At 34.3% G+C, this 26,492-nt stretch overlaps 1 protein-coding gene across 5 annotated transcripts; it reads left to right on the top strand.

The window, feature by feature from the left end:
• Nucleotides 1–543: 543 nt before the first annotated feature.
• PNISR (PNN interacting serine and arginine rich protein) lies at nt 544–26,246 on the top strand. Of its 5 annotated transcripts, XR_004321730.1 has the most exons (14): nt 544–695; nt 6,923–7,003; nt 8,674–8,792; nt 10,242–10,430; nt 11,802–12,025; nt 13,496–13,667; nt 14,822–15,012; nt 16,579–16,716; nt 17,965–18,064; nt 18,783–18,836; nt 19,903–20,073; nt 21,120–22,206; nt 22,446–22,563; nt 25,965–26,246. XR_004321730.1 is itself a non-coding variant. In XM_014566168.2 (13 exons), the coding sequence occupies exons 3-13, from the start codon at nt 8,705–8,707 to the stop codon at nt 22,474–22,476; spliced, it is 2,445 nt and encodes an 814-aa protein (XP_014421654.1). In that variant the 5' UTR covers nt 544–695; nt 6,923–7,003; nt 8,674–8,704; the 3' UTR covers nt 22,477–24,100. The 5 variants fall into 5 exon arrangements, 4 of the variants coding, with proteins under 4 accessions (XP_014421654.1, XP_014421655.1, XP_032340302.1 ...); XM_014566168.2 differs by lacking the exon at nt 25,965–26,246 and having other exon boundaries at nt 22,446–24,100; XM_014566169.2 differs by lacking the exon at nt 25,965–26,246 and having other exon boundaries at nt 8,678–8,792; nt 22,446–24,100.
• The last annotated feature ends 246 nt before the right edge of the window (nt 26,247–26,492 follow it).

Below are 26,492 nucleotides of genomic sequence, written 5' to 3' on the forward strand. Positions count from 1 at the left end.
TTAAGGTCTCCGCTGTCGCCACCAACGAGACCGGCCACCTCACTAACGTCTGGTCTCCTCGGAGGCGGAACCCTCCGCGGCGCTCTCGGCGGTGCTCCGTGAGACACAAGCCGGGAGCACTACGGAAGTTCGGGCCAGACTCAGGTCCGCTAAAACGCGGCTCAGGGGCACCAAGCAACCCGCCTGAGTTGGTTCAGTTTAATCCTGGAGCCCCTCCGTAGTCTGAAAGTAGTGCCGCGAGCTCACAGCCCCCTCTTCAGAAACGACCATACACCCTTGGGAGGAGGCTTAAGTTGCGAAAGTAAAAATTTTGATCGAGCTCTGCAGAGAACACTTAAACTCTTGGCTTTTTGCCCACTTTAAGATGAAAATGAGACGGGCATGACGCTGACTACTTTAAAAGGTAACGTACAGGAATGTCCAAGCAGTTGCATCGTGTTGACTACACGGTCGAGGTGGTTTTGCCCATAACAAAAATGGCGCCGGGACATGTTAACCCGGTACAGTCACGTGGTCAGAGACCAAGCTCGGGGACAGTATGGCTTCAGATGACAGACGGATGTTATTATTATTCACTTCCGGGTGAGACCAATCGGGCGCCATCTTGTCTTGTTCGTGAAGAAGTAGAAGCATCGAAAGGGTTGGAGAGGTATTATAGGAACGGTAGCGACAACGGTGTTCCGGAACCAGAGTGGGTAAGTGGTTGAAAACAATTATGTGTGGGGACTTGCCGGCCATTACAACCTTCTTGGTTTTTGTGGCGAGGGTAGCATAACTTAAACACGTAGGCTGCGTACGCTGCTTGGCGCGACCGCCGGAACCTCATCTCCCTTAAAGCGGTGGTGTCCGCCTGACTTGAATCACGGCGGTGCTCCTGGTGAAAAGGAAACGTTCTTATTAAAGAGAGTGCTCACGACCTCCCCCTCTAACTATGAGTTTCCTCCCGGACCAGAAGGGAGTGATTGTTAGGTTCCTGACTAGCCGTTAAGCACTGCGCGTGCGCATTGGCTACCCCCTTATGGGGAGGGGATGCAAAGGGGCGGAGGAGGTGGGTGCCCGGACCTGGACCTTCTGTGCTGTTCCTCTCCAACTACGCAGGCGCAGCCGAGGGCAACTGTGTCCTAACTGCAGTTAGATTCCTTAGTTTGTATCATCTTTGTGTTTTTAAAGTGATAGACTCTAGGGATTAAGCTTCAGGGGGAAAAAAGTAGCCAACATTTAAGTTTTATTGTTCATTGGTGGATACTGTTGTCATTTGAATATCATGGGTACTCAGCAAATTTTGATTGTTGGTAGTTAATTCATAGAACAGCAGAATAAACTTGGAATTTCTGATTTGAGTGCAGCAAGGCAAAACCAAGACAAAAACAACACTAAAGATTCACCTGTGGGAATGTTTCGTAAAATGTTGTGGGGCTATAGGTAAAGTAACAGTAAATTAGTTCTTTTAAGATGGTCTTGGGGGAGGTTGTAGCTCAATGGTAGAGTGCATGCATAAGCATGCACAAGATTCTAGGTTCAATTCCCAATACCTCCATCAAAAAAACTAATAAGTAAGTAAACCTAACTACCTCCCTCCGCAAAAAAAAGGGGGGGGGAGGTTCTCGAGACTCTGTTTAAAACATTTTTTTTTGACTGTGTTTTTAGAACAGTTTGATTGACAGAAAAATTGAGCAGATGGTGCAGTTTCCATATAAACTCCCCCCCACCCTTTGACACAGTTTCTCCTACTAACATATATTAGTATGGCACATTTGTTACAATTAATGGATCAATATTGACACATTATTGTTATCTAAAGTCCGTAGTTTATTCATGTTTGTTAAGTTTAGATCTAATGTCCTTTTGGTGTCCCAAGATCCCGTTTAGGATACCATATGACATTTAGTTGTCATGTGCCTTAGTTCTTCTCTGGGTTGTAAGTGTTTCTCCAGCTTTCATTGTTTTCTATGGCTGTTGCAGGCTGAAAAGTCATAGACTGAGTTCCTAACTTCAGTGCCTCAGAATATGACTTATTTGGAGATTGGATCTTTAAAGAAGTAAAATGAGGTCATTAGGGTGGGCCCTAATGCATTATAGTGGTGTCCTTGCAAAAAGAGCAGGACACAGAGGGAAGATCATGTAAAAGACACAAGTAGGAGACAGCCATCTAGTAGCCAGGGAGAGAGGCCCCAGAATTAAACCAACCCTGCTGACATTTTGATCTTGGATTTGTAGCATCCAGAACTATAAGGAAATAAATTTCTGTTGTCCAGGTCACCCAATCTGTGGTACTTTGTTACCGCAGGTCTAGCAAAGTGATACAATGACCTTGACAGTTTTGAGGAGTAATGGCCAGGTGTATAGTAGGGTGACCTGCTATTGGAATTTATCTTTTTCTCATGATAAGACTCATTTTAGGGATTTGGGGGAGGAAGATCACAGAGGTAAAGTGGCCTTTTCGTCACATCCTGTCAAGGCTACATGCTATGAACATGGCTTATCATGCTAATATCGACCTTGATCACCTACTTGAGGTAGTGTTTGTCAAATTTCTCCACTGTAAAGTTACTCCTTCTCTATTCACTCTCTCCTTTCCATACTGTACTCATTGGGAAGGAAGTCCCTTTGCACAAGCTACCCTTAAAGAGTGGAGAGTTATGCTGTCCCTCCTTTAGGGTGGAGTATCTATATAATTTATTTGGAATTTTTCTGCATGGAAGATTTGTCTTTTTCCTCCCATTTATCTTAATCATTTATTTATATCAGTAAGAATTCGTAGATATTTATGTCATGATTTGTTATAATCTAGTACTACTTTATTTTGTTGCCCAAGTTGTTCCAGCTTTGGACATGGGTAGCTGTTTCAGGTTGTCTTTGACATGCCCCCCATCTTCTCCCCCCTTTTTTTGAGCCCCTTCTTATTTCGTGGTGCTACCAGATGCTCCAGGCTCATTTTGTGTATTTCTTGCCCCAGTCCTAAGATTCAGCTATTTCTCTAATGATCCTTAATTTTTTTTTTTTTTTTTTTGAGAATGGTATTAGAACCAAGGTAAGTGTGCTTATTGCTACTGGGTTGTTGTTTCCTTTAGGCTCTCTACATTTAATTTTGTATCTTTTTTTTTTTCCTTCCAAATTTACTTTTCAATTATCACATTTTTTTTGTATCTATAACCAAAGTATTCAATTCTCCAGTATTTTTTGATTACCTCTCTTGAGCTGCAAAGTATTTCAGTATATATCAAAATGCATGTCACATTAAATAGCAAAAAAATTTTTTTAACCACATTTCAGATGATTATAAAATTAACCTTTGTTAGTGCCATTTCCACCTAACCTGAATTCATCCAAATGAATTTTTTGATTTTGAGATCAGTTACCTGATGTATAGGACTGAAGTGGCAGCAGAGAAGAGGATTGTTGCATTTTGTGGTTTCTAAACTTTGTGTTTGATGTGAGAAACATTTCATTATATGCATCAAAGGACAGGTATATTTCTATATTTCTTTGATTTTTGCAGTTGCTGCTTAAGGGCTTTCAAACACTCCATTTTCATTCTCATTTATCTCTTTGTCGCACAGTCTATGAGATGACTTATAAATATTAATGATTGTCATTTAAACAAGTAATTTTAAGAACCTCAAAGCAATGAATGTTCTAATATAGAGTCATCTAAGAAACATATAAGATAAATGATGGTTATTTCTGGTTGTATTAGTTTTTTAGGGATACTATACTAGATTACTACAAACTGAGTGGCCTTAAAACAACAGAAATTTGTTCTTTACAGTTCTCCAGGCTAGAAGTATGACTGAAATAAAGGTTTTGGCAGGGTCATGCATGTGTGCTTGCAAGCCCTCTCTATCTCCCTCCCTTCCGACAATCCTTCCCTCTTCTAGGGTAGGATCCTTCCTTGCCTCTTTCTAGTTTCTGGTGGTCCCCAGCCATCTTTGACTTTCTTTGATTGTAGACACTCCACTGTCTGCTTCTGTAGTCACTTGGCATTTTCCCTGTGTGTGTATCTGTTCTGCTTCTTGTAAGGACACCAGTCATACTGGATTAGGACCCACTTTAATCCAGTATGACCTCATCTTGACTTGAATAAATCTGCAAAGACCTTATTTCCAAATAAGGTCACAGTCACAGTTATTGGAGTCGGGGTAAGACTTCAACATATCTTCTAGAGGAACACAGTTCAATGCATAACACTAGTCATATTCATAAACTAGGTTTCTACAGCTGTGTTTGATAACATGCATGATCTCATGTAACCCATCGTTGGTGATCTTTCTGTTCTTCCCAAATCCCAGTTGTTTCCAAGGAAATAGCAGTTAATTTAACCCTATAAAGGGAAAGTCTTGCGGCCTGGCTCACCAATATTTAAATGTCTCCAAACTTGAGAAATTGAGCTGAGGATCTTTAAAGTTAAGACTATAGAATTGATAAATTGGAATTGATTTTTGATGTTATAAAATCAGAGTAGCAGTGTTAGAATGGCATCTTCATCATTAACTATTAATAGATTTACTTGATAATAAATTTCAGTGAATGAGGAAAATATTTCACCACTTAGTATGGTCAATGCACTTTGGAGCATTCAGATAATTATGAGACATTTCCTCTGCCCTCAAGAAGATTCTTGTTTGAGCCGTGACAAAACACATGAAAATTTTCATGATTAGCTTTCTTTGATTCTTTGTATCTTTAAAAATCTGTAATAGATTTATTTTTTAAAATACACACTCATGGTAAAATAACTCAGAGAATACAGAAAGATATAAAATAAAAAAATGACTGATCTTTTCCCTCCCCAGAGCTTACTACTTTTGAGAGATTTTTCTGTTGTTGTTAGGAATTTTCTATACTAAATTGCATTCTTAAAAAGAGAAAAACCTCAGGCGGCATCATTATTCATCCTGTGTCACATAATTTTTCTTTCACTTAAGAATACAATTTGTACTTCCATATATGTCAGCGTATAAAAATGTGCCTTATTCATTTTAATGGCTAAATAGGAGTCCACTATATGATTCACTCTTATCTCACCTACTGCCTTTTGTGTGTCACTAAAAGCAGATGTTCACTGTTACAAACTTGCTGCAGGTTTTTGAGCTACATGGTAAGTATACTTACCCATGGTTTTTAAGTCTTTGAAGTGAAGGTGCTAGGTCAGAGAGATGAGTATTTACAATTTTGATAATATGCTCTGCTGCTAAATTGTCTCTCCAAAAGACTAAACATTTGGTGTTTTGCCTACACCCTTGTTCAGCACTCATCCTCTGTAGTCAAATAAAGTTTCTCAACTGCAGATTTAATTGAAGCATTTTATCAAATAGCTTCTAACTTCTTACTTCCCTGACTTTTACTGTCACCTTTACTGCATTTTTATTCTGCTTTGCTTCTCACAATTTCACATTCTTTTCATATTTTTCTCAGCCTCAGTGTGCCAAACACTGTATTTGAATAATAGCTTCTATAAAAACTTTGGGGGAAGAAAGCTTTGGAAAACATTAAAAGTGGACGTGATTGGTTTTAACAAACAGAAGAATGGCCACAAGTAATACAAATCAAACTCTTGAAAATATGCAATAAAACCTCTATGCATAGGAAAACTTGGAAGTTTTTTTGGTTTATTTGTATTTTTAAATAAAAGCTTCAACCTATGATATTGTGAGAAGTAGGGACAGAAAGATTTTTTTCCGAAGATAAAACGAAATCTGGCTAACTCCTGAATTGCTTTGAGAGAAGAAAATGGAATTGAGTAGAAATGGATTGGCTTGATCACCCCTTCCCCACCCCCTAGTTGTAAACTTGAGTGCTGTCAAAAATGATAACTGAGGAAGTCTTGGTGGTGATATTAACCACTACTTACTGAAGCTGTCTGTGCTGATTTTTCATGTGTTTCCCATTTAATCCTCACAATAACCCTTTGAGGTAAACTACATCCACTATTTTACAGATGAGAAAACCAAGGAGAGCAGTTAATTTGCCAACATTTCATACGGTTAGTGAGTGGTATGGGTAGGCATCATGAATCAGCTTGTATTCAGAAGTCTAGGTGACAAGTGGTGGTAAGAAAACTTAAAAGGAGAATTTAAAAAGTTGTCCATGACAACCATTAAACATGAGTAAGTAAAAGAAACTTTGTTTAGCATGATTTCTAGAAAAGTAAATCTGTGTTTTGGAAATGACAGGGAGTCAGTACACATCACTTTCAACATTAAAGTGATTTTACTATGTGCACACATCTATTTGCAACTCCAGTAAGCACTGTGTAGAGCTAGTTTTTAATGCCTACCTGTATGAGTTTACAACCTACTATGCGTTGAACTTTGATATGCCATTAGAACTTTGGAAAACACAGCAAGCCGTGGTTACGCCAACTTTTTGGTTCTCGTGTGTATAGTTCAGCAGCTTCCTTATCATTAACTTTTAAAAGTAAACAGAAGGAGCTCCAGACCATTTGTTTATTCATTTGTTGTTTAGTGGCTGCTATGTGACTTGCTTTAGGACAGCAAGTAGCTGTCCTGTACCTTTGAGAGACAGATAAATACATTTGTCTTTCTGTCGGCTTTAAAAAGGTATTAATGTAATCGGAAGGAAATTAAACTGTTTGAGGGACAAATTGTTCTCAGCTTGCTGATGTTAATTTTTAAACTTAGACTTCCATAGAAAAAGCTGAAATAATGCATTTATTACTTTATTTATACCATTTAAGTTCATATTTTGAAAGAAAAATGTTTAAAAGCTTTGCTTTCTCAGTTCTGATGTACCTGCTTCCTTTAACTTTATAAAGGTAAATCCTTTCTCATTATAAACTTAATGGAAGAAAAACTTCCAAATTAATTAATTTGCAACTTACGTATTTCATCTGTAGAATTTAGTTATATTAATTCTCATAACTCTTCATTGTCTAAATGCAAACGTATACTTTTTTTTTCAGGGCATAAGTAATCTTGCTGCTATGCTTCCAAGCTATAGTTCTGAATCAACCTAAGTTTTAAACAGAAGGTGAACCTCTAAGGTCAGTCAAAATAGCAGTTGATATTCTGGTGTTCCTCTTTGTTACCTTTTAATTAAAGTTGTTAGGTTACTTTTCAGGGGTGCTAATGAGGTATAGTATAGGTATAGGGTGGAATAGAGAGAGGGAAAACAAAGGAGAAGGAAAAATCTGAGGGGAGATTAGAAAAAGAAGTATAGCTTGGGATTGATACCCAATCCAGTTGTTGGCCTCAAGTGCGGTACTACATAGTGCCTATTTGCCATATTCTAATAAAACTGTTATAATAGAATATGTTAGTACAACTGGAAGACAAGTGCACTTGACTCGTAAGTAAATCAAAGTAACAAAAGAATGCGTCTTCCTAATGCATTCCTTTCACATGAACCTAATTTATAGTGTTCAGTCGAGAGATCAGGATCTGCCACTGATAGAACTATGTAACTTTCTGAAAATGCTGCAAAGACTTCAGTTGCAAGCGCTGAGAGCCTGAATTGTAATAGCCAATTGTCCTATTTAAGTTGATGTCTATTACTTCCTTATTATCTGGCTTTCCTACTTTTTTGTGATCTTGCAATACTAAGGCGTAGTTTTGTCTTGTTTTTAGAATAGAGGGAAGAGTCAAACTAAAAGGATTTATTTAGTACACATTTATTTAATACCTGCCATATGCTGAGCCCTGGGGTACAAAACAATGAAGAAACATCCCCTGCTTACTGTTCGTGTCATTGGGTTTTGAATACGGCTGTATGTCAGTGTTGGATAAAGTACAAAGATAGTATGACTTGTAGGCATTTAAAACTTTTTATTGTGAAAGTTTTCAAATTAGTTTACAAGACAAGTATATTAGTGTGATGCACCCCCCACCCCGTACCCATCACCTAGATTTAATAGGTATTAATGTATGTTCTTTTCCCTCTACTTTTCTGTGCTAATTACATGTTAAGAAACCTGGCCTCATAGACTTTCTCACCTTTTGGACTTGTCTGTTTCTTTTGATACTGTTTGGCCAGAACTTTTGTCCCCTATAATTTCTTTATATTAGAAACAAGAGCCAAAAAGCTCAGTTGGATTCAGGAAAACATTTTTGGTGAAAATATTTATAGTTATTCTGGGGACATAATATTATCTAGTAAGGAGACACCTGATAATCTGTAGAGGTGATATTTTGACAGCCTTTGAATTTGTGATTTCCCATGAACTTTTCTTCTAAGATTGCCTGAATCAGTTGTTTTTATTAGGTTTGGCAATATGGTAGTTTTCTAAATCTGTTCCACCTTCTGCATTCATTAACTGTAATTTATAAAAAAGAATTTTTCTTCATTAGCTAGAACTGTTTGGTTACCCTCTTCGATGAATATTGTTTGGGGAAAGATTAAATCACTCTTTTCTAATAATCTTCAAAGTAATTACATTTCCAGGGATTTATGTTGGGAAAAATTAGATTTTCTTCTCCCTTTTGAGCCACATTGATTAGAGCTATGCTTGCCCCCAAACTCTTGACAGCAGCATTAACATGAAGTCCTATTCTTGCTTCAACCTAAAAATTCCAGTTGCCTCTGGCAACCTTTTGACCAGAATTTTAGAGCTCTGACCACATTAAATGTATCATCATCTAATAATTTCTGATACGTGAGCTTTTAAAATTAAAGAACTCTCATTCCCATTTTTAAACTATGTTTATTTTGTTGAAGACAGAAAATCAGACATACTTTAAAAGTCAGGATGTGGGATCAAGGAGGACAGCCTTGGCAGCAATGGCCCTTGAACCAACAACAGTGGATGCAGTCATTCCAGCATCAGCAGGATCCAAGTAAGGAAACAAATTAAACTGGGAGGTGGAGGAGGAGAGGTATATAGAGATGAGTGAGAGATAGGCCATGGGATTAAGTGAGATAGAATTGGGGTTGGTGTTGGATCATTTTATGGTTAGATTTTAATCTCTACTCATAAATAATCTTGCCTAGCATACATAATCAGGGAATGGATTTCCCTTTGGAAGACTTCCTCAAAGGGTAGAAAGCTTTGTGAAGATTTTACATTTTTAAAACTGATTTAGTTTTTGTTTTCTAAAGAAAGGAAAATCTTTCATAAATATGTTGCTTAAGTAAAGCATACTTTTGTTAATTCTGAATTTTACAGTTCTATGTAGATCATAGTCAACTGGTGGTCATTTTAAAATTTCTCTTTAATATGGAATAATTCAAGCATATACAGATGTAGAAAAAAGTATAGGGAGTCCCAATTTATTACTTAACTTTAATAGTTATTTTCATAGCTAATTTTGTTTAATATGACCCCTTCCACTGCCCTGCCTTTTTACTGGGTTAATCCTGTTTTTTTTAGTAGCTACGTTGCATTCTGTTATAGGACTGTACTGTAATAAATTCACTTTTAGGTGATTGATTGTGACTCTTTACTGTTTGAAATCATTACCATAATTTTGTATACATATCATTGTAACTTGTCTAATTATTTTCTTAGGAAAAAATCCAAGAACTAGATTGGGTAGGTCATAGTTGCACATTTCAAAGTTTTAGATATATATTGCCAAGTTTAACTTCACAAGTTTAACTTCACATGAGTTGTGCCTATTTATATTTTCATCAAAATGTATGAGAATATACCTATTTAATCTTTGCTAAACTGAGTTGTAAAAAACTGTATCTTAATCTTTTTTCTTTATTAATATTAGATCTTAAAATGTTTAGCATAGATATTTGAGGAAAAGAAGACCTCTAAGATAGTAGAGACAATGAATTTTCAATAAAGGATGGCTAAAAAGTTGTAAAGGAAGTATATTTTGACTAGAGAAGGGAGTTAAAGATGCTAAAGACAGGTGACTGAAAAGGAACAGAAATAGATATCTATACTCATCTGAGGTATATGGGATCGAGTGTATACTTGGATAGGACCTGTTTGAGAAAGAGTGAGTTTAAACATTTGTTTTTATGGTGGTTTAAAAAAGGAATAAGTTTTTAAAAAACTCAATAAACTAAGGTACAAGGGAATACATTTTTTTAAGAGTTAATATTAGAAATTGGTTGTTTTTGTGGAGTCCTTTACTGAATGTCTTAAATAGTTTATATTGTCTTGTAGCCTGAATATGGGTTATTTTCTAAGCATTTTTTCCAGCTATAATATTCTGTAATATTTTAAATCTCTAGTAAGGAATAACTGAAATGCTTGTTTTACATAGAGGCACTATTCTTTTAGCTCCTACATTCTGAATGCTAAATTCTGCTATATCAAATTGTGGTAGGCCAGATTGACTGGGCTGCATTGGCTCAAGCTTGGATTGCCCAAAGAGAAGCTTCAGGACAGCAAAGCATGGTAGAACAACCGCCAGGAATGATGCCAAATGGACAAGATATGTCTACAATGGAATCTGGTCCAAACAATCATGGGAATTTTCAAGGGGATTCAAACTTTAACAGAATGTGGCAACCAGGTTTGTTTTTTATGTTTTCCAAATTTTAGGACTAGTTTACAAATAAAATGAGGGTTTAGAATGAGGATTAAAATTGTTTATTTTGCTTAGTTTTATGACTTCTTGAAATTAATGCTCCTTACAGACTAGGCAGTTTCAATTAGATTTGACCTTGAAATTTTGTGGTTAAAATTATTCTATACTCATTCTGCTAGCATTGTGGCACTCAGTTTGATTCTTTTCTTGGTTCTTCATTCCTAGGCTGACAGGGGCTGGGAACACTGGAAACCTCACTTGGCATCTAGGGAAGAGAGCATTCTATGTCTCTCTGTTGCAACCTCTGGCCTTTTCAGAAGCAGCACTGGCAGAGCAAAACATGTCTAGTCTCTAATTAAAGAAAAATTGTGTCACTATGTGACGAATTAGTCTGTCAAATATACTCTGCCCTTACCATCCACCCATCTTTCTCTTCCCTTTTTTTCAGATAGTGAAGATCTTCCATAAGTTTTTATCTGTTTTATTTTTTTGTTTGTTTGCTTTTTTACTTCACAGTATGATTTAGGTTCCTTGATGCTAGTTCAATTTTCTATGACTTGTGTTATTATTTTTAATAGTCACTTCAAATTATTTAGAGGAATCTTACATTTGAGTATGCTAATGGTAAAGTCTTATCTCCCTTTCCCTATTAGTACTTATTATTGTTTCTCAATGTAAGAATAAAAAACTTAAGTAATTGATCCTTTAATACCACTTTTAAAAGGATAAAGAATACTCTAGTCTTTGATAGTAGGAGGTAGTTCATTTCTAGTTTTTTTGAGACTACACCAAATTTCCCCATGTTTGAAATGTTTTGGTTCCTCATTTCATCAGTGACTTATCCTAGCATTTCCACATCCCCAACTTTACTCTGCTGGCTTTCTTTGTGTCCCAAGCAAGTGATTTACCTCTTTGTGCCTCAATTTCTCCTCCTGAAATTGGCAAAAATAATTTCCTGATTTCTCCCTACCTCACAGGGATGTTGTGAGGATAAATGTGTTCGTGGAAGAAAGAAATCTTATAAAATCTTAAGGTATTATTTTTATGGTGTTGTTACTGAACAGAAAGAAAAATTCAACAAAAAAATTGCTTTGGATTTTGTTATGTTCATTAAAGATAATTTTGGGCATTTGGTTTCCATTTGTTTAGGATGTGAATTAGAGTGGAGTTAGCTCATTTGAATTATTTATTAGATTAATTCATTGCTTATTTTTAAGGTAGGAATTTGACCAAGAAGTCATAAATTCTTTAATCTGTTTCTTTACTGAAAAATCTAGCTTTCTTGAGATCTTAAAAATTTGTGTTGATTTTGTTATAACCCCCTGTTGAATGTTTTTATGCCTAAATCCTAAATAGAATGGGGAATGCATCAGCAACCCCCACACCCCCCTCCAGATCAGCCATGGATGCCACCAACACCAGGCCCAATGGACATTGTTCCTCCTTCCGAAGACAGCAACAGTCAGGACAGTGGGGAATTTGCCCCTGACAACAGGCATATATTTAACCAGAACAATCACAACTTTGGTGGACCACCCGATAATTTTGCAGTGGGGCCAGTGAACCAGTTTGACTATCAGGTGAAAGATATTTTGTTGCTTTAATATTGTAGATGTGCACGTAATCCATTCTTTGGAAGTGTCTCATCAAGAGTACCTAAGTTATGTGTTTCACTTTTCAGTCTTGTACAGATAAGCGCACATTATGTCTCAGAAAAGCTACCAATTTTTGAGTATTATAATTCATTAGATTTTTATTTTCTGGTTTATTTGCTTAGGAAAATGGTATAAAGGATTATTAGGGGGAAATTTGGATAAAATGAAAAATGTGTAAGTGCAATAGCTATATGATGTTTTGTTTTCTAATTTATAACTTCAAGATGGTATATTTAAATATTAAATAAAGTTTAGAAAATGCACAGTAGTTGAATACATTATTTATCAATAATAGATTATAGTTAAGACATAAATAAAACACATGAAAAGCATAGCTCATCTTCCTAAATGCAGTTTCTTCTGCTGTGTAGAATTACAACTTTTTCTAGTGTTTTGTTTTGTTTTTTTCCATTCTGACATGACATGTTAATGGAATTGTACATAATTTCCTTTGTAGCATCTAATTCATTCCTAGGGACATAGAACTCTATGGGGAATAGTGTCATTATGTGGGGCTTTGTTTTCTCTAACTACTCTGCCAGGGTTCACCCTTAAATTATAGTGCTAGATGTCATTTTGAAATAATGGATTGCAATTGTTACCTTTAAACTGAGCTATCATCATTTAAAATTTTGAAAAACATATGTTATTTCACTAATTGTGTGGCTAACAGGCACAATGTAAACAGTATTCACTTTGAGAGAGTAATCCTCTTATTCATATATATTCAGATACTTACTGTGTACTAATTTATTATATAGATATGAAAGTTTTTGTTTGGTTTTGAAAAAAATGTAGTAGCAGGGAGCTTCTACTTACACCACATTTGCTTGGTAGATCCTTATGCTAACAAGTCAAAGAGCTCTGTTAGCGTCTGGCTTAGAAAAGCCTCTGAAAATGACAAAATTGCAAAAAATATTTAATGTAGTGATTCAGTAGTTTTCATCCTTGCTTAAAATAGATATTTCTTGCAAGATTATAGAAATAAGTTCACAAGTAGGAAGTTGGAATTGATTTAAAAATTTTTTTCCTGTATTTTCTAGTTACAGAAAAATTGACATTTATTTGATCTCTTGGTAGTAGAAGGAATAGTTAATAAATGGATTCAGAATGAAAAAGCTCATATACATATCCTTTTCTATACTTCTTAAAAAGAGTGAATCAGCTGGATTTTATATGGCTCTTTGCATTTACAAAGGCAGAACATCTTTGTCTTTCTTAAGAAAAGTAAGCCTAGGTTCTTGGGGCTACAGAAATATCGGTGGATATTAGAACCATGGAATTCTTGGATTTGCTGCACACATGGATTTCTACTGTCCCAGTTCATAACACACGTGTGTCCCAGAGAGTATGTTACTTTAATGTGAAGAAAAATAAACTGCAATACTCTTTCAGCATGGGGCTGCTTTTGGTCCACCGCAAGGTGGATTTCATCCTCCTTATTGGCAACCAGGACCTCCAGGACCTCCGGCACCTCCCCAGAATCGAAGAGAAAGGCCATCATCATTCAGGGATCGACAGCGTTCACCTATTGCACTTCCTGTGAAGCAGGAGCCTCCACAAATTGGTAGCTATTTAAGTTTAGTGAACCACAATTGGCATGATTTCTTGATCATATAAAAAAGGATGTTTTGTTTTCTTTAAGTTCTTATAATAGCTTGATGTTAGGAATTGATACTTTAAAATCCTATCATTTTATAGTCATAAACCTTAAGATTAGAAAAAAGATACTGGTCTAAAATATTAAAAGTTTTGAAATCTTTAAAATAAGTCTTTACCTTAAACTCCAGATTTTGTGATGAAATATACATTTATCATGGCCGTAACATGTTATTTTCTTAGATGTTTATAATTAGATACATTGTGTTAGTATATGAACACTTACCCCTTTTAAACCTCCTAGTTCTCTTGTCTCTGGACTCTTTCCACTCTCAGTTCATCCAGTATGCTGCTGTCAGATTAATTTTTCTTTGATTATTTCACTTTCTATAGTATTTGGCAGACAGTTTTGATTTTTAAATAGCATTAAAACTAATTTATTGCCAGTGTCAAGTTACATATTTATATTACTTTCTATCTGGAAATCCAAATCCGGAACTTAATGGGCCAGAACGTTTAAGTCTTTCCTTTTTAATCACAAAGTAGACAATTTAGGAAGATTCTCATTTCTTTTTTAAGTTACAGAATAATACTAGTTCAAATGAATTCTTAATATGACGGTGGACTTGAGCTTTTGTTTAACTCTGTTCTGTTTTCATATTCTAGAAAGAAGCATAATGTAACAGTTTGGCTCTGAACTAGCTCATATCATTACTTACTATCTTTGTAACCTTGAGCACATCACTTAATCTTTTTGAGCCTCAGTTTCCTCACATGAAAAGGAGATGGAGTAATAGTAGTGCTCTTTTAGGGCTTTTTTAGGATTAAGTGAGATGGTTTAATGTGCTCTTATAGTTCCCTGGCACATTGTAAGCATTAAGAAAATGTTAACTATTGCTATTAAAAGTGATGATTTTAAAGAAAAGCGTGATGTTTCAGATTGTTTTTATTACCGCTGTCTTCCTGGAGAATGATAGTATTTGTTCTAAGCTTTCATATGGCACTAGAGTTCTTTTTTTAAAATTTACTTGCAATGATTGTAGAAATTCAAGTATAAGGAACTCATGCATTGATGATTTTTACTTGACTGACTTGTGAATATTTTTTTCCCATGTGAAACAGATGCAGTAAAACGCAGGACTCTTCCAGCTTGGATTCGAGAAGGTCTTGAGAAAATGGAACGTGAAAAGCAGAAGAAATTGGAGAAAGAAAGAATGGAACAGCAGCGTTCACAATTGTCCAAAAAAGAAAAGAAGGCCACAGAAGATTCTGAAGGAGGAGATGGCCCTCGTTTACCTCAGAGAAGTAAATTTGTAAGTAGACTCTCCTGACATGAAACTCCATGTGCTATCTGTGTGAAAAGTTTATTGAAAGAAATAGGTATTATTTTAGCCTATAGAAAAGTATTAATGTCCCTGAGATTACTTTCAGTAAGTGTATTGAGGATTATGTTTTTATGTATGTGTTATGTAGTAAGGAGGAATGGGGTGGTGAATTTATAAAACATTTTATTCCAGACAGAAATTATTCAATGAGTTTCAGTGAGATGCTAGATAATAGATTTTCCCTTGACAAACAAATCTGTTCTTTTGTTGTAGGACAGCTAATTCCCTGGTGGTGGACTGTAAAGCAAAATTACACCAGAGGATGTAATAACTTTCATAGTTTTTGACATAAGCACTGAAAGTAACATAAAGTTTAAATCTTTAAATCTTCATTAGTTAGATGTCATGAGTGGCTTAAGAATTTTTTGTTCAGTAGCAATATACTCCTTGCTGGTATAGCAGCCATGCACTGGCCAGCATGCAAGTTAGGAAATGGGTCATCATTCCGAGGCCATTTTCTGCTTCAACAATAAGCCTCAAAGACAACAAGTAACAAGATTTAAGCAGACATTGGTTTTGCTTAAATTCGATGAATACCATAAATTATTTTTATTTTTTAACAAAAGAACCATGTTAAGGGTGTGATTTTTGTTCTGGGTTTATACAGGTAAGAAACAACCGACTATCACTATTAAAGTTTACCTTAAAAAAATTTTTTTAAACCGTTACATGAAATAATTGATTTCCAGGTTTGATGTTTTTTTGTCTCAAAAAAGCTTTGGAGGTTATCTTCCCTCTCGTCCCAAATGCCATTGGCTTGTGTTACATGTATTCTTCCTCTGGTTCAGATAGTCTTTCCATAGTAGTATTTAAGTGATCACTTTGTCTTTTACATGGTAGGATTGTTAAGAGTGATTATGGAAAACTTCTTTGCCTAAAGAAGGGTCCTCCTTTCAAGGTATGCTATCTGGACACTGAAAAGCTAAAGCCACACAGAGAGACAAACTGCTGATATTTCCTCTGTCTGAAGTAGACCTCATTTTTTACCTGTCTGTCCATTACATAGCTAAAAAGCAAATTTCACTAGCAAGCTGTGATCTGGAAATTGACTTTAAATTTTTCAAGTCACATGATTTTAGGTAAATAGCTTTAATTTACAGCTGTAAAAGTTACACTGAATAATATGACTGGTCCATTTATCCAGAATTCTACACAGCACTCATTTCAGGATCATCATATATGATAGATATTAATTAAATCAGTCTCTGGGCATGGTGCTTCTGGTTATTTATAAAATAAGATAAAATTTGACTAAGGAAAAAAAGTTGGAAAATAATTAAAATTGATTCTTACTAGCCATATGGCAATCTTATATTTCCTCTCAGGTAATACTTTATATTACCAAGTGAAATCTATAGCATAAAAATGTAATTTAGAGAGAAATTTCATTTATATTTATCTGTTTCATATTAATTTGGGATTTTAAAGTAGAGTATCCAAGATAATTATTTTACATTGTGAGCATGAATTTGACCACCCATATTATTTTTTTAGGATAGCGATGAAGAAGATGAAGACACTGAAAATGTTGAGGCTGCAAGCAGTGGAAAAGTCACCAGAAGTCCATCTCCAGTTCCTCAAGAAGAGCAAAGTGAACCAGAGATGACTGAAGAAGAGAAAGAGTATCAAATGGTAAAATGTTAAATTTCTTACCATGTACAGCATTTAAAAAAAAATTTTATTGAGGTATAATTGATAGACACTTTATGTTACAGGATATATCTTGTTTATAATTTTTTGTAAGTTATTGATTGGCTGTCTTAAAACACTTAAACTGAGAACTCATGAAACTGTTATGAAATGTATATTTACTGGGCAAAAATGTCTGCAAAATCCAAGTAACACTTATAATATGAAATCACAGCTTATAAAGCAGTGATTCATTAAACACACTTTCTAGTTCCGATGTTGTAGGTAAACAGCATTTTACTACATGAGACCCAAGAGAATATTTATTGATCTATTATTTTCTAAAGTGTGTTTTGGGTTTTTTGGGTTTTGTTTTTAAATTTTTTTTAATTGACGTACAGTCAGTTTACAGTGTTGTGTAAAGTGTTTTTTGAATACTGAGAAAGATTAAAAGACTGCATAGAAAAAAATTTAGGAAGCACTGGTAAGCACAGTTAAACATATTTCTTCAATGCAAGCCTTTAATATCTAAAATGTGTATTGTCATTTTCTTAAATTTGGGAATGTAATATGCTGCATTTCTGATACAGAACAACCAGTGATATTTGGGATGTTTTTAGATGATGCTGATTCAGTGGACTCTCATTTAATTAGATGAGTAATCTGGAGCCCAGAGGTTAAGGGTCTAACTTATAGTCTACATTTGAAAACAGCTGTTGGTAGCCAAACCAGTGCTAGAATCCAGCTCGTATTTCCAATCTATTTTACTCTGTATTACAGTAATCAAGAAAAAAAAAGGACTTCATCTCACAGAATGGAATAACTGCCTTTTCCTTATTTTGGTTTTTTTCCCCTCAAGTTTTACCTTGAGTTGAGGGTTAAGTTGAGGGGTAAGTTCCTAAGTGACTCAAGAAAGTAGCGTTGTGCTGCTAATTATGTATTATTAGATGAAGAGATAGTCCTCACAACTTAAAACACCTGTGGGAGTTTTTAATAGGGACTTTTAAAAAAATGTTTTGTTAGAATTAGAATTCAGTGTCTCTACTATTCAGTTAAGTTTATATATTTTTCTTTAATCTGTGTGATTTTGAAATTTTTTAAAGTTTTGATATTTTACAGTAATTTTCAAGGTATTTTATTCCTTGAAATAGTTGATCTGATCTTTAAAAATGCTTTATAAAATGGCCTTGCCTTTTAAATTTTTTTGAAAATGTCAAATAATTAAATCAGAAAAAAAAAATCTTTCCTTAGATGTTGCTGACAAAAATGCTTCTAACTGAAATTTTACTGGATGTCACAGATGAAGAAATTTATTATGTAGCCAAAGATGCACACCGGAAAGCAACGAAAGGTATATTGTGGGTGTTCTTGGTTTTCTTTTTCTGGGGGTGTTTTGGTTTGGTGGCTACTTTGGACTTCTTTTGTTGTCCTTGTTGAATTACTGGCAAATTTTGAATATTCTCTTCCTGCATGTTTTAACTCTTTGGGAAAGGTTAGATTTATTAGACACCATATTAAAACTCTACAAATATTTTTGTTTTATCCAACCCACTTGAATACAAATTAGCAATTATGCTGTTCTAAAAAATGTAGTGTGGAAAATTCTTGATTTTACTTGATTTTTTTATAGATACCATGGTATTGGTGTATGATTTCTAATACAGTTAGTTTGACTAAGGAATTGAATTATGAACCTTCAGAATTTTCAGTTTACCACTTACAATTTTTACAGAAGCAAGTAATGCTCACCATCACCTGTGTATTTTTAGTTACAGTTAAAAAAATATATTTAAAACAAAATTTAAATAATGGGCAGTACCACAAAAGTAAAAAATCAATGTACTGGTCAACATTTTTCCTTATTGTCAACCAATTTCAGCTCACATCAGAATTATAATTTCAAGGCCAGCCATGATACTGGTTTAAAATGAATGTTATGTTTTTAATGTTTCTTCTCTCCCCAAAAAGCAGCAATAGTAGTAGATTTAACAATACCATAGACTCTCATGACTATGAAATCGTGGCTATTTGTGTTAACATGTTGTTCCTGTTGTTGATGTGATACAAAGCTCCTGCAAAACAGCTGGCACAGTCCAGTGCACTGGCTTCCCTCACTGGACTCGGTAAGTATTCTCCTTATTTGTGAGAGGGCCTTAAAGGGAAAATCACACTTACCTTGTCTCTCTCTGCGTATTCTGTTTTGAAACTGTACTATTCCTACTCAGTTTATAAAATTTAGGTCTTAGGGTTATATCAGCCTCTAAAAGGTTTGCTTTTTTTTTTTTTAACTAAAGCATTCACGTGGGATTATTATAAATATGGTGGCTAATTCACAGTTTATTGGGGCAAGTTGTAATAGTTCATAGTTTAGCCGTCATAGTATTTAAGCTCACTTTCAGAATTACTGCATACATGCCTTAGGGAAGAACCTATCCTCTAATGCTTTTAAGGACCTTTATTTAGATTGTGTTGCAGCAAGTCAAGTTTTAATAGAGGAAAGGGTTTTCTTACAGCATAATAGTAGTGATGTGTTCATAATTTATTATTTGCATGATATATTATCAAGTATATAAAAACTTGAATTTGCCTTTTCCACACCATTTCAAGTTAATTTTTGTGAGGATCAACAGAAATGGATAAAACCAAATGCCCATGTGATTTTGTTATTACTATTTAGATCACTTCAGGGTGGGGAGTAGTTTTAGCAACATACCATTTCTGTACCATTGAGAATTACAATATTCTAATTTTGTTAGGGAAAAAATACTTGGCATCCCTTGAATTTCTAAGCTTTGAACAATGAAAGAGTTAATTTTAGAAATATTTTTAGGATCATCATAAATTTGTTTAAGGTGGTTGAATTGATTATGCTTTTAGTGAGGCTTTGTTACTGCCCTGTTAAATGGTTTGGTTGGTTAGCGTGGACAGTAAGACAAAATCATTCTCAAGGCTCCCTTACGGTGAGGAATACATGAAATATTCCAGAAGGAATAAGATACTAAGTATCAGTTTTCTTGAGGGTTATATGTACCATTTTAAGAATTGTAATGTATACTCCCCACCCCGAATAAGCATATTCTTCCAGGAAAAGGCAGTGAGAAAAGAAATGAACTTTCTTCTCAGACCTTAAAAGGTTTTTAGTTCATAGAATAATTTTTACATATGATAGACTGGGCTTTATGCACACAGGTGGACTGGGTGGTTACGGATCAGGAGACAGTGAAGATGAGAGGAGCGACAGAGGCTCCGAGTCATCTGACACTGATGATGAGGAATTACGGCACCGAATCCGGCAAAAACAGGAAGCTTTTTGGAGAAAAGAAAAAGAACTGCAGCTGTTACATGATAAACAGATGGAAGGTATATCTTTTAGACTCAATTTTTATACAATTCTGTTTGTATTTCTTTCTCTTTTTCAACCAACCTAAAAATATCAAAGGATAGAAGCAAGACTAGATTATAAATAATGTGATGTAACTGAAACTAAGGTTTTTAGCTCATTTGCAATTTTTATCAAACTTAAAATCAAAATTGTAGTATTTAAAATATGTGGTTTATAAAAGTTAAGCTGTTAATTTGTTTTATTTTGGGAGACATTAATTCCAGTGGTTATAAGTTAAGCTGTTAGTGTATTTTCATTTCTTATTAAGGTTCTTAAAATGAAAAAATATTTTTGAAATAGGGGAAATATATTGTAAATCATTGAAAAGCATAGTTAAGGGTAATAGAGGACTTTTTAGAATTTATTTTAATGTAAAATACATGAATGCAATTCTTGGTTTATGTAACAGTACTAAGAATAATGAAAGAATATTTATTTAGAATTGCTTTTTTGGGAAATCTTATTTGGACAATTTGAAAAGTAATTACTGAGAGTTAACAGTCAAAAATTTCCTATAAATTACTTATTTAGCTTCTAGTTACCTTACTGTACAAAAAGGAAATCTTTTCTTACTTCGCATGTACCTCTGTACTTTGGTACTCTGTGGCTAGACTGTCTAGGAGGGTAGCTGACTACATGTAGCTATGGAGCATTTGAAATGTAGCTAGCCCAAACTGAGATGTATAATTATGTATAAAATACACACTAGATTTTAAAGAATACTTTAAAAAAAAAAAAAAGCAGGCTATCTCAGTATTCTTTTTAATGGATTACATGTTGACATGATAATATTTTTGATATATGTTGGGTTAATAAAATATTAAAATTAATTTCACCTGTTTCTTTTTACTTTTTTAAATGTAGCTACTAGAAAATCTTGAATTACTTATGTGGCTTGTGTTCTATTTCTATTGAACGGTGCTGGTGTGTTTTTAATAGTCTGGTAGCTTGAAATTTGGTTAGTATGGGAGTTTCTTCGTTGTATTTTTGCCTTTCTTAGTGTTTTTGTCTTTTTCTGTTTCAGAAGAAAAGCAACAAACAGAAAGGGTTACAAAAGAGATGAATGAATTTATTCATAAAGAGCAAAATAGTTTGTCACTACTAGAAGCAAGAGAAGCAGACGGTGATGTGGTTAGTGAAAAGAAAAGAACTCCAAATGAAACTACGTCAGCTTTAGAACCCAAAAAAGAGCATAAAGAAAAAGAGAAACAAGGAAGGAGTAGATCAGGAAGTTCTAGTAGTGGTAGTTCCAGTAGCAATAGCAGAACTAGTAGTACTAGTAGTACTGTCTCTAGCTCTTCGTACAGTTCTAGCTCAGGTAGTAGTCGCACTTCTTCTCGATCTTCTTCTCCTAAAAGGAAAAAGAGACATAGTAGGAGTAGATCTCCAACAATTAAAGCTAGACGTAGTAGAAGTAGAAGTTACTCTCGCAGGATTAAAATAGAGAGCAATAGGGCTAGAATAAAGATTAGAGATAGGAGGAGATCTAATAGAAATAGCATTGAAAGAGAAAGACGAAGAAATCGAAGTCCTTCCCGAGAGAGACGTAGAAGTAGAAGTCGCTCGAGGGATAGGCGAACCAATCGGTCCAGTCGCAGTAGGAGTCGAGATAGGCGTAAAATTGATGATCAGCGTGGAAATCTTAGTGGGAGCAGTCATAAGCATAAAGGTGAGGCTAAAGAACAAGAGAGAAAAAAGGAGAGGAGTCGAAGTATAGACAAAGACAGGAAAAAGAAAGACAAAGAAAGGGAGCGTGAACAGGATAAAAGGAAAGAGAAACAAAAACGGGAAGACAAAGATTTTAAGTTCAGTAGTCAGGATGATAGGTTAAAAAGGAAACGAGAAAGTGAAAGAACATTCTCAAGGAGTGGTTCTATATCTGTTAAAATCATAAGACATGATTCTAGACAGGATAGTAAGAAAAGTACTACCAAAGATAGTAAAAAACATTCAGGCTCTGATTCTAGTGGAAGGAGCAGTTCTGAATCTCCAGGAAGTAGCAAAGAAAAGAAGGCTAAGAAGCCTAAACATAGTCGATCGCGATCCATGGAGAAATCTCAAAGGTCTGGTAAGAAGGCAAGCCGCAAACACAAGTCTAAGTCCCGATCAAGGTAGTATACTTTTTAAAGTATTTTGTCTGATTTTTAAAAAAAAATTTTGAATTTATTCAAAGTTGAAAGTGTCCTTTCTCTCTCTCTCTTTAATAAACTCAGTTTGGTACTTGATAAATGATCATAGTCTTAAATAATTTTAGAAATCCTATATAATAGTATTTATTTGAAAATTGCAGATTCTTTAATTTAAAATACATTTTTATTTTTAAATTTTGTCTTTTCCCTTTTTTTTTCAGATCAACAACCCCTCCCCGTCGTAAACGCTGAGGAATGATGTGGCCAGAATGCCATGATGTTTAAAAAATTCCATGAGTTTTAAGGGCTTGTCTCATTATAGAGGCACATTGTGGCTGTGTAGGTGAAACCAGAATTTTTTTTTTTAATCTGTAAATAGGTGTACTTTTTCCAAATGCTGCTCCAAGTTACTTAATAGGATTTCTTTGTATTACATTTTTTTCAAAAAATAGTGCATAATAAGACTATAAACATGGCATTCTCTTTCAGCTGTAATGTTCTTAAAATTATTCTTGAATGTACTGTGATGTCAATAAAGCTCTTTAGTTCATTTTTGTTAACCTCTTGCACCTTAATTTTATGATTCTAATCTAAGGAAAGTACTTTCATAAAAAGGCAGCTGGAATTTTGTATAACAGGTTTTAAAGGTACTTCCTCTCACCTCCCCCAAAGGAAATGGTTTTAACTTAGTTTGTCAGTTTGTAAATTGTACCCATGGATTTTTGTCAAATTCCAACCATAAGGGTATAGAAGAGGGCCAGAAATAGACCTTTACTTTCATTTGGAAGCATTTCACAGCTTTATAAACTTTTCTTCCTGTTTGGGGGATTTTCAAGTAATATATTCTCTGTGTGTAAAAAGTATGGTTCATGCCTGTAAAATGAAATTGCTGGAATTGATCAAGCCAGTACACCATTAGAATTATTTATAAGAAACAATTGTGTTTGACACTAATAGTCAAGTCTGGAACTATACTCTGCAGTTACCCACTTGTTTTAGAAGCATATTTCAAACACTTTGGGATTATTATAGAACTAAGACTCACAATTCAATATATTTATTTTTTTTAAGTATAATATGATCTCAGCTCAGTGGAGGAATGCTGTATTATGCATTTGTGTCAATTTCTTAACATTAAAATCATCTGGTTTTGTCAGTTTTTTAAAATTATGATCAGTGAATGGTCTAGCAATTTAAGGCAGTCATAAACTGAGTAAAATGAGGCTCTGCAGGCATTTAAATGCTCAGCTGTTTACAGTGTCCATTTTTATGATTACTCAGTTATGTCACAATAGATAAATCTCTGAAAACAAATGCTCTTAAATTTTAATTTAAAAAGAAAAGAACAACAGGTGCAGATCACAGCACAGTTTTAAAGTATGCCTTCTTACCAGCAATAGTTATTTTAAAATAAGCCAGGTTTTTGCCGAGATCAGTGTTTCCTCAAAATTAAGGTAGAAGTGGATTTGTATAGTATGCTCTTGTACCTCCACATAGGTTCTTAAATAATTTTGAGCAATTATGCATTTATCTAGATGAAATAAATCAACTGTGAATAAATGCATGTTTACCAAAATGGTTGTTTTTTACAGTGCATTTAGTTCTGATATTTATAAAGTTGACATTGCACACAATAACTTTTAAATAGTTTGGAATTCTGTATAGTTTAGACATCAGTCCCAGCTGGAGACAAAGTAAAGGAAAATGTGCAATATTTTTTATGTAGGTGAGCTAACACAGTGTACTTAATTGCAGAATCAATTATCCAGTTAATTTGTAATAGATAAGTTGTATAACATTTTCATATCTTAAAATGTTTTTTAGATCAATCTTCAAGTGAAATAATATTTTCAAAATAAAATTCTACAGAAAAGTTCTGCTGGCTATGATATGCACATTTTTGGACAAGATATGAACTAGATGGAGCCAAAAGTAGTATTTGACAGTTTGAATACTCTGCCATAATATGCAAGCTTCTTACTTAAATCTGTAGATATTTAAATATCATGATGTATGTGATTATTAGTAAATACATCAGTGTTATAATTAGATACTTGGGTTTTCAGTTTAGAGTATCATTTCATTGACATGTAATGACATATGTTTACCTTGAGTGGTAAGATTTTATAAAACAGGGCTTCCATGATTTGAGATGTGATCACTAAAACTTACACATAAGTTAATTAGATGTGTAATTTGGTTATGAAATCTTTTCTAAAATGACACCACCAGAAGATTAATAGATTAAATTTTGAAACAATCATTGGTCTGGATTGGTTAACAAAAACTGTCTTAAGAGATTTTCTTTTAAAATATTTCTAGTATATCGATCATACTTGTTTTTGTGGAGTGGGGGTAAACCACACCATTAAGAGAATAAAATGTAATTTGGAAGAGAGAATTACAAGGTTTGTTTCAGGCCCCAAAATATAAATAAAGATTGGTGTAGAATCTCAGTGTATATGTTTTCTGCCATTGTAAAATATCTTTTTAAAAAAGCATCTATTTCTAATGGTAAAATACACAATAGGTGAACCTTCCAAACATCATCTATCTTTCAGTGTTTGAGTTACTCTGTTTCTTCAAAGAAAGAGATGAGATATAATTAGTAGATGAGATTTTTTTATTTTCTGTGGGAATGTTTACATAGAAATTATATAAGGCCCAAAGTCTTAACAGAAATCTTTACACTTAAACTGAGTTTTTCTTTTCTTATACATTAAAGTCTATTTTAAATTATTGAAGTTTCTAAAATATATTAGGCATGGTTTAGTGAAAATAATAATTAGATTCATTGGGTTGTCCTGGCTCTGCTGTTTGATGTATTTTGGATAAATCACTTATTCACTGTGGGCCTCAATTTTTCTAACTGTATATAAAGGTAGAGATTAGATTACCTCTAAGGTCTTAAATACTTCTAGCCTTTAAGTGCTTCAATTTTAAGTAGACTTTGGTTGTAATGTCTAAACTTAAATGAGAAAATGAGGTTTTTATTAGTCCTTAAAATAGCTCATGTGATGAGTTACATAAAGTTTTATTAGGTGTCACCCAGAGTTTCCTATAAAAACACAGGTTAAATCTGCCATATTCTGATTATGGTAGTGTTTAGATAAAATTTTCCTAAGTTAACCAATTTATATGTAATTTTGTAAATACAATAATTTATCAGTTAAACTTGAGTGGGTGTAATAATGTATCATTTCAAAGGGATAAAACTTACCTGTAAGGAGGGAGCACTTTACCCTTAACTTGAAAAAGTTTATATAAAATCATAAAATTGAATTTTAAAATATTAAATAGATTCTTAGCTTTATAGCAAAATAAAATTGTAGACTCTACAACACATTTATGGGTGAGACCATGGGCATAATCTGAGAAATAACTCCAACAACAGCCATATGTCACATTACAGCTGCAAGTCCTTCCAACATCACTGGTTTGAGTGTCATTGGAAAAGCCTTCTGTTGATACTTGTAGGGAAGAATACTATGAGCTAGTTTTGGCTATCTGGGCCAAACTAGTGGGTATTCAAGAGACTTGTTTCCTATTGGCATTAAGACAAATCACTGATTTTGTTGAACTGAAAATACAGTGAAAGGCTCTGAAGCCCAGTGAGGGGGAACATTAAAAGAAAGTATTTAAATAAAGCTCTTAGAACTTCTGTTGTGCTTGCACTTTGCTTTGTCCTTGGATCTGTCACTCCAGCAAATATAATACGTGCTAAATGTTCTTTTGTGCAGAGCTTTCTGCCTTCAGTTGGAGAGATGGTCATGTATCTTGAGAGAGGATCTCTGAAGAGGACATTACAACTGAAAAGTCTGCAACCATTCTTGTAGGAGGAGGTCAATATTTTACTAAGAAGCCGTAAGGGAAAGACCATTACTGAGCAGTAAATTCACTAATTTGAAGAACCCTCTACCAATCTGACCCTGCCTGTTAAAAATGTAGTGATTTTTTTTTTTTTGCCTTTAATGTTGGAAATTTATCACTGTTCTTACCCAAGAAAAGGCTTTATACATTTAGAAGTATAATGTTACCGATCGCCATTCTAACTGTAAATGAATTTTGCCTAGCCTGAGTGATTAACAGTCTCCTGCTACATAATGTATTCCCTGTCCAAAATATCAGGTCACTCGCAGAAAATAAAATTTAAATTTAGACTTTTGGCCCTCTGTGATAGTTGAGTGCCTTGAAAGGGGAAACAGTCCTACCTTAGGGAAGAAGTTCTTCCAATCTTCTCTGACTCCAAGTTAGGATCAGTGTCTTAC

This window comes from Camelus ferus, chromosome 8 (genome assembly GCF_009834535.1).
Source record: "Camelus ferus isolate YT-003-E chromosome 8, BCGSAC_Cfer_1.0, whole genome shotgun sequence".
Classification (NCBI taxonomy): domain Eukaryota; kingdom Metazoa; phylum Chordata; class Mammalia; order Artiodactyla; family Camelidae; genus Camelus; species Camelus ferus.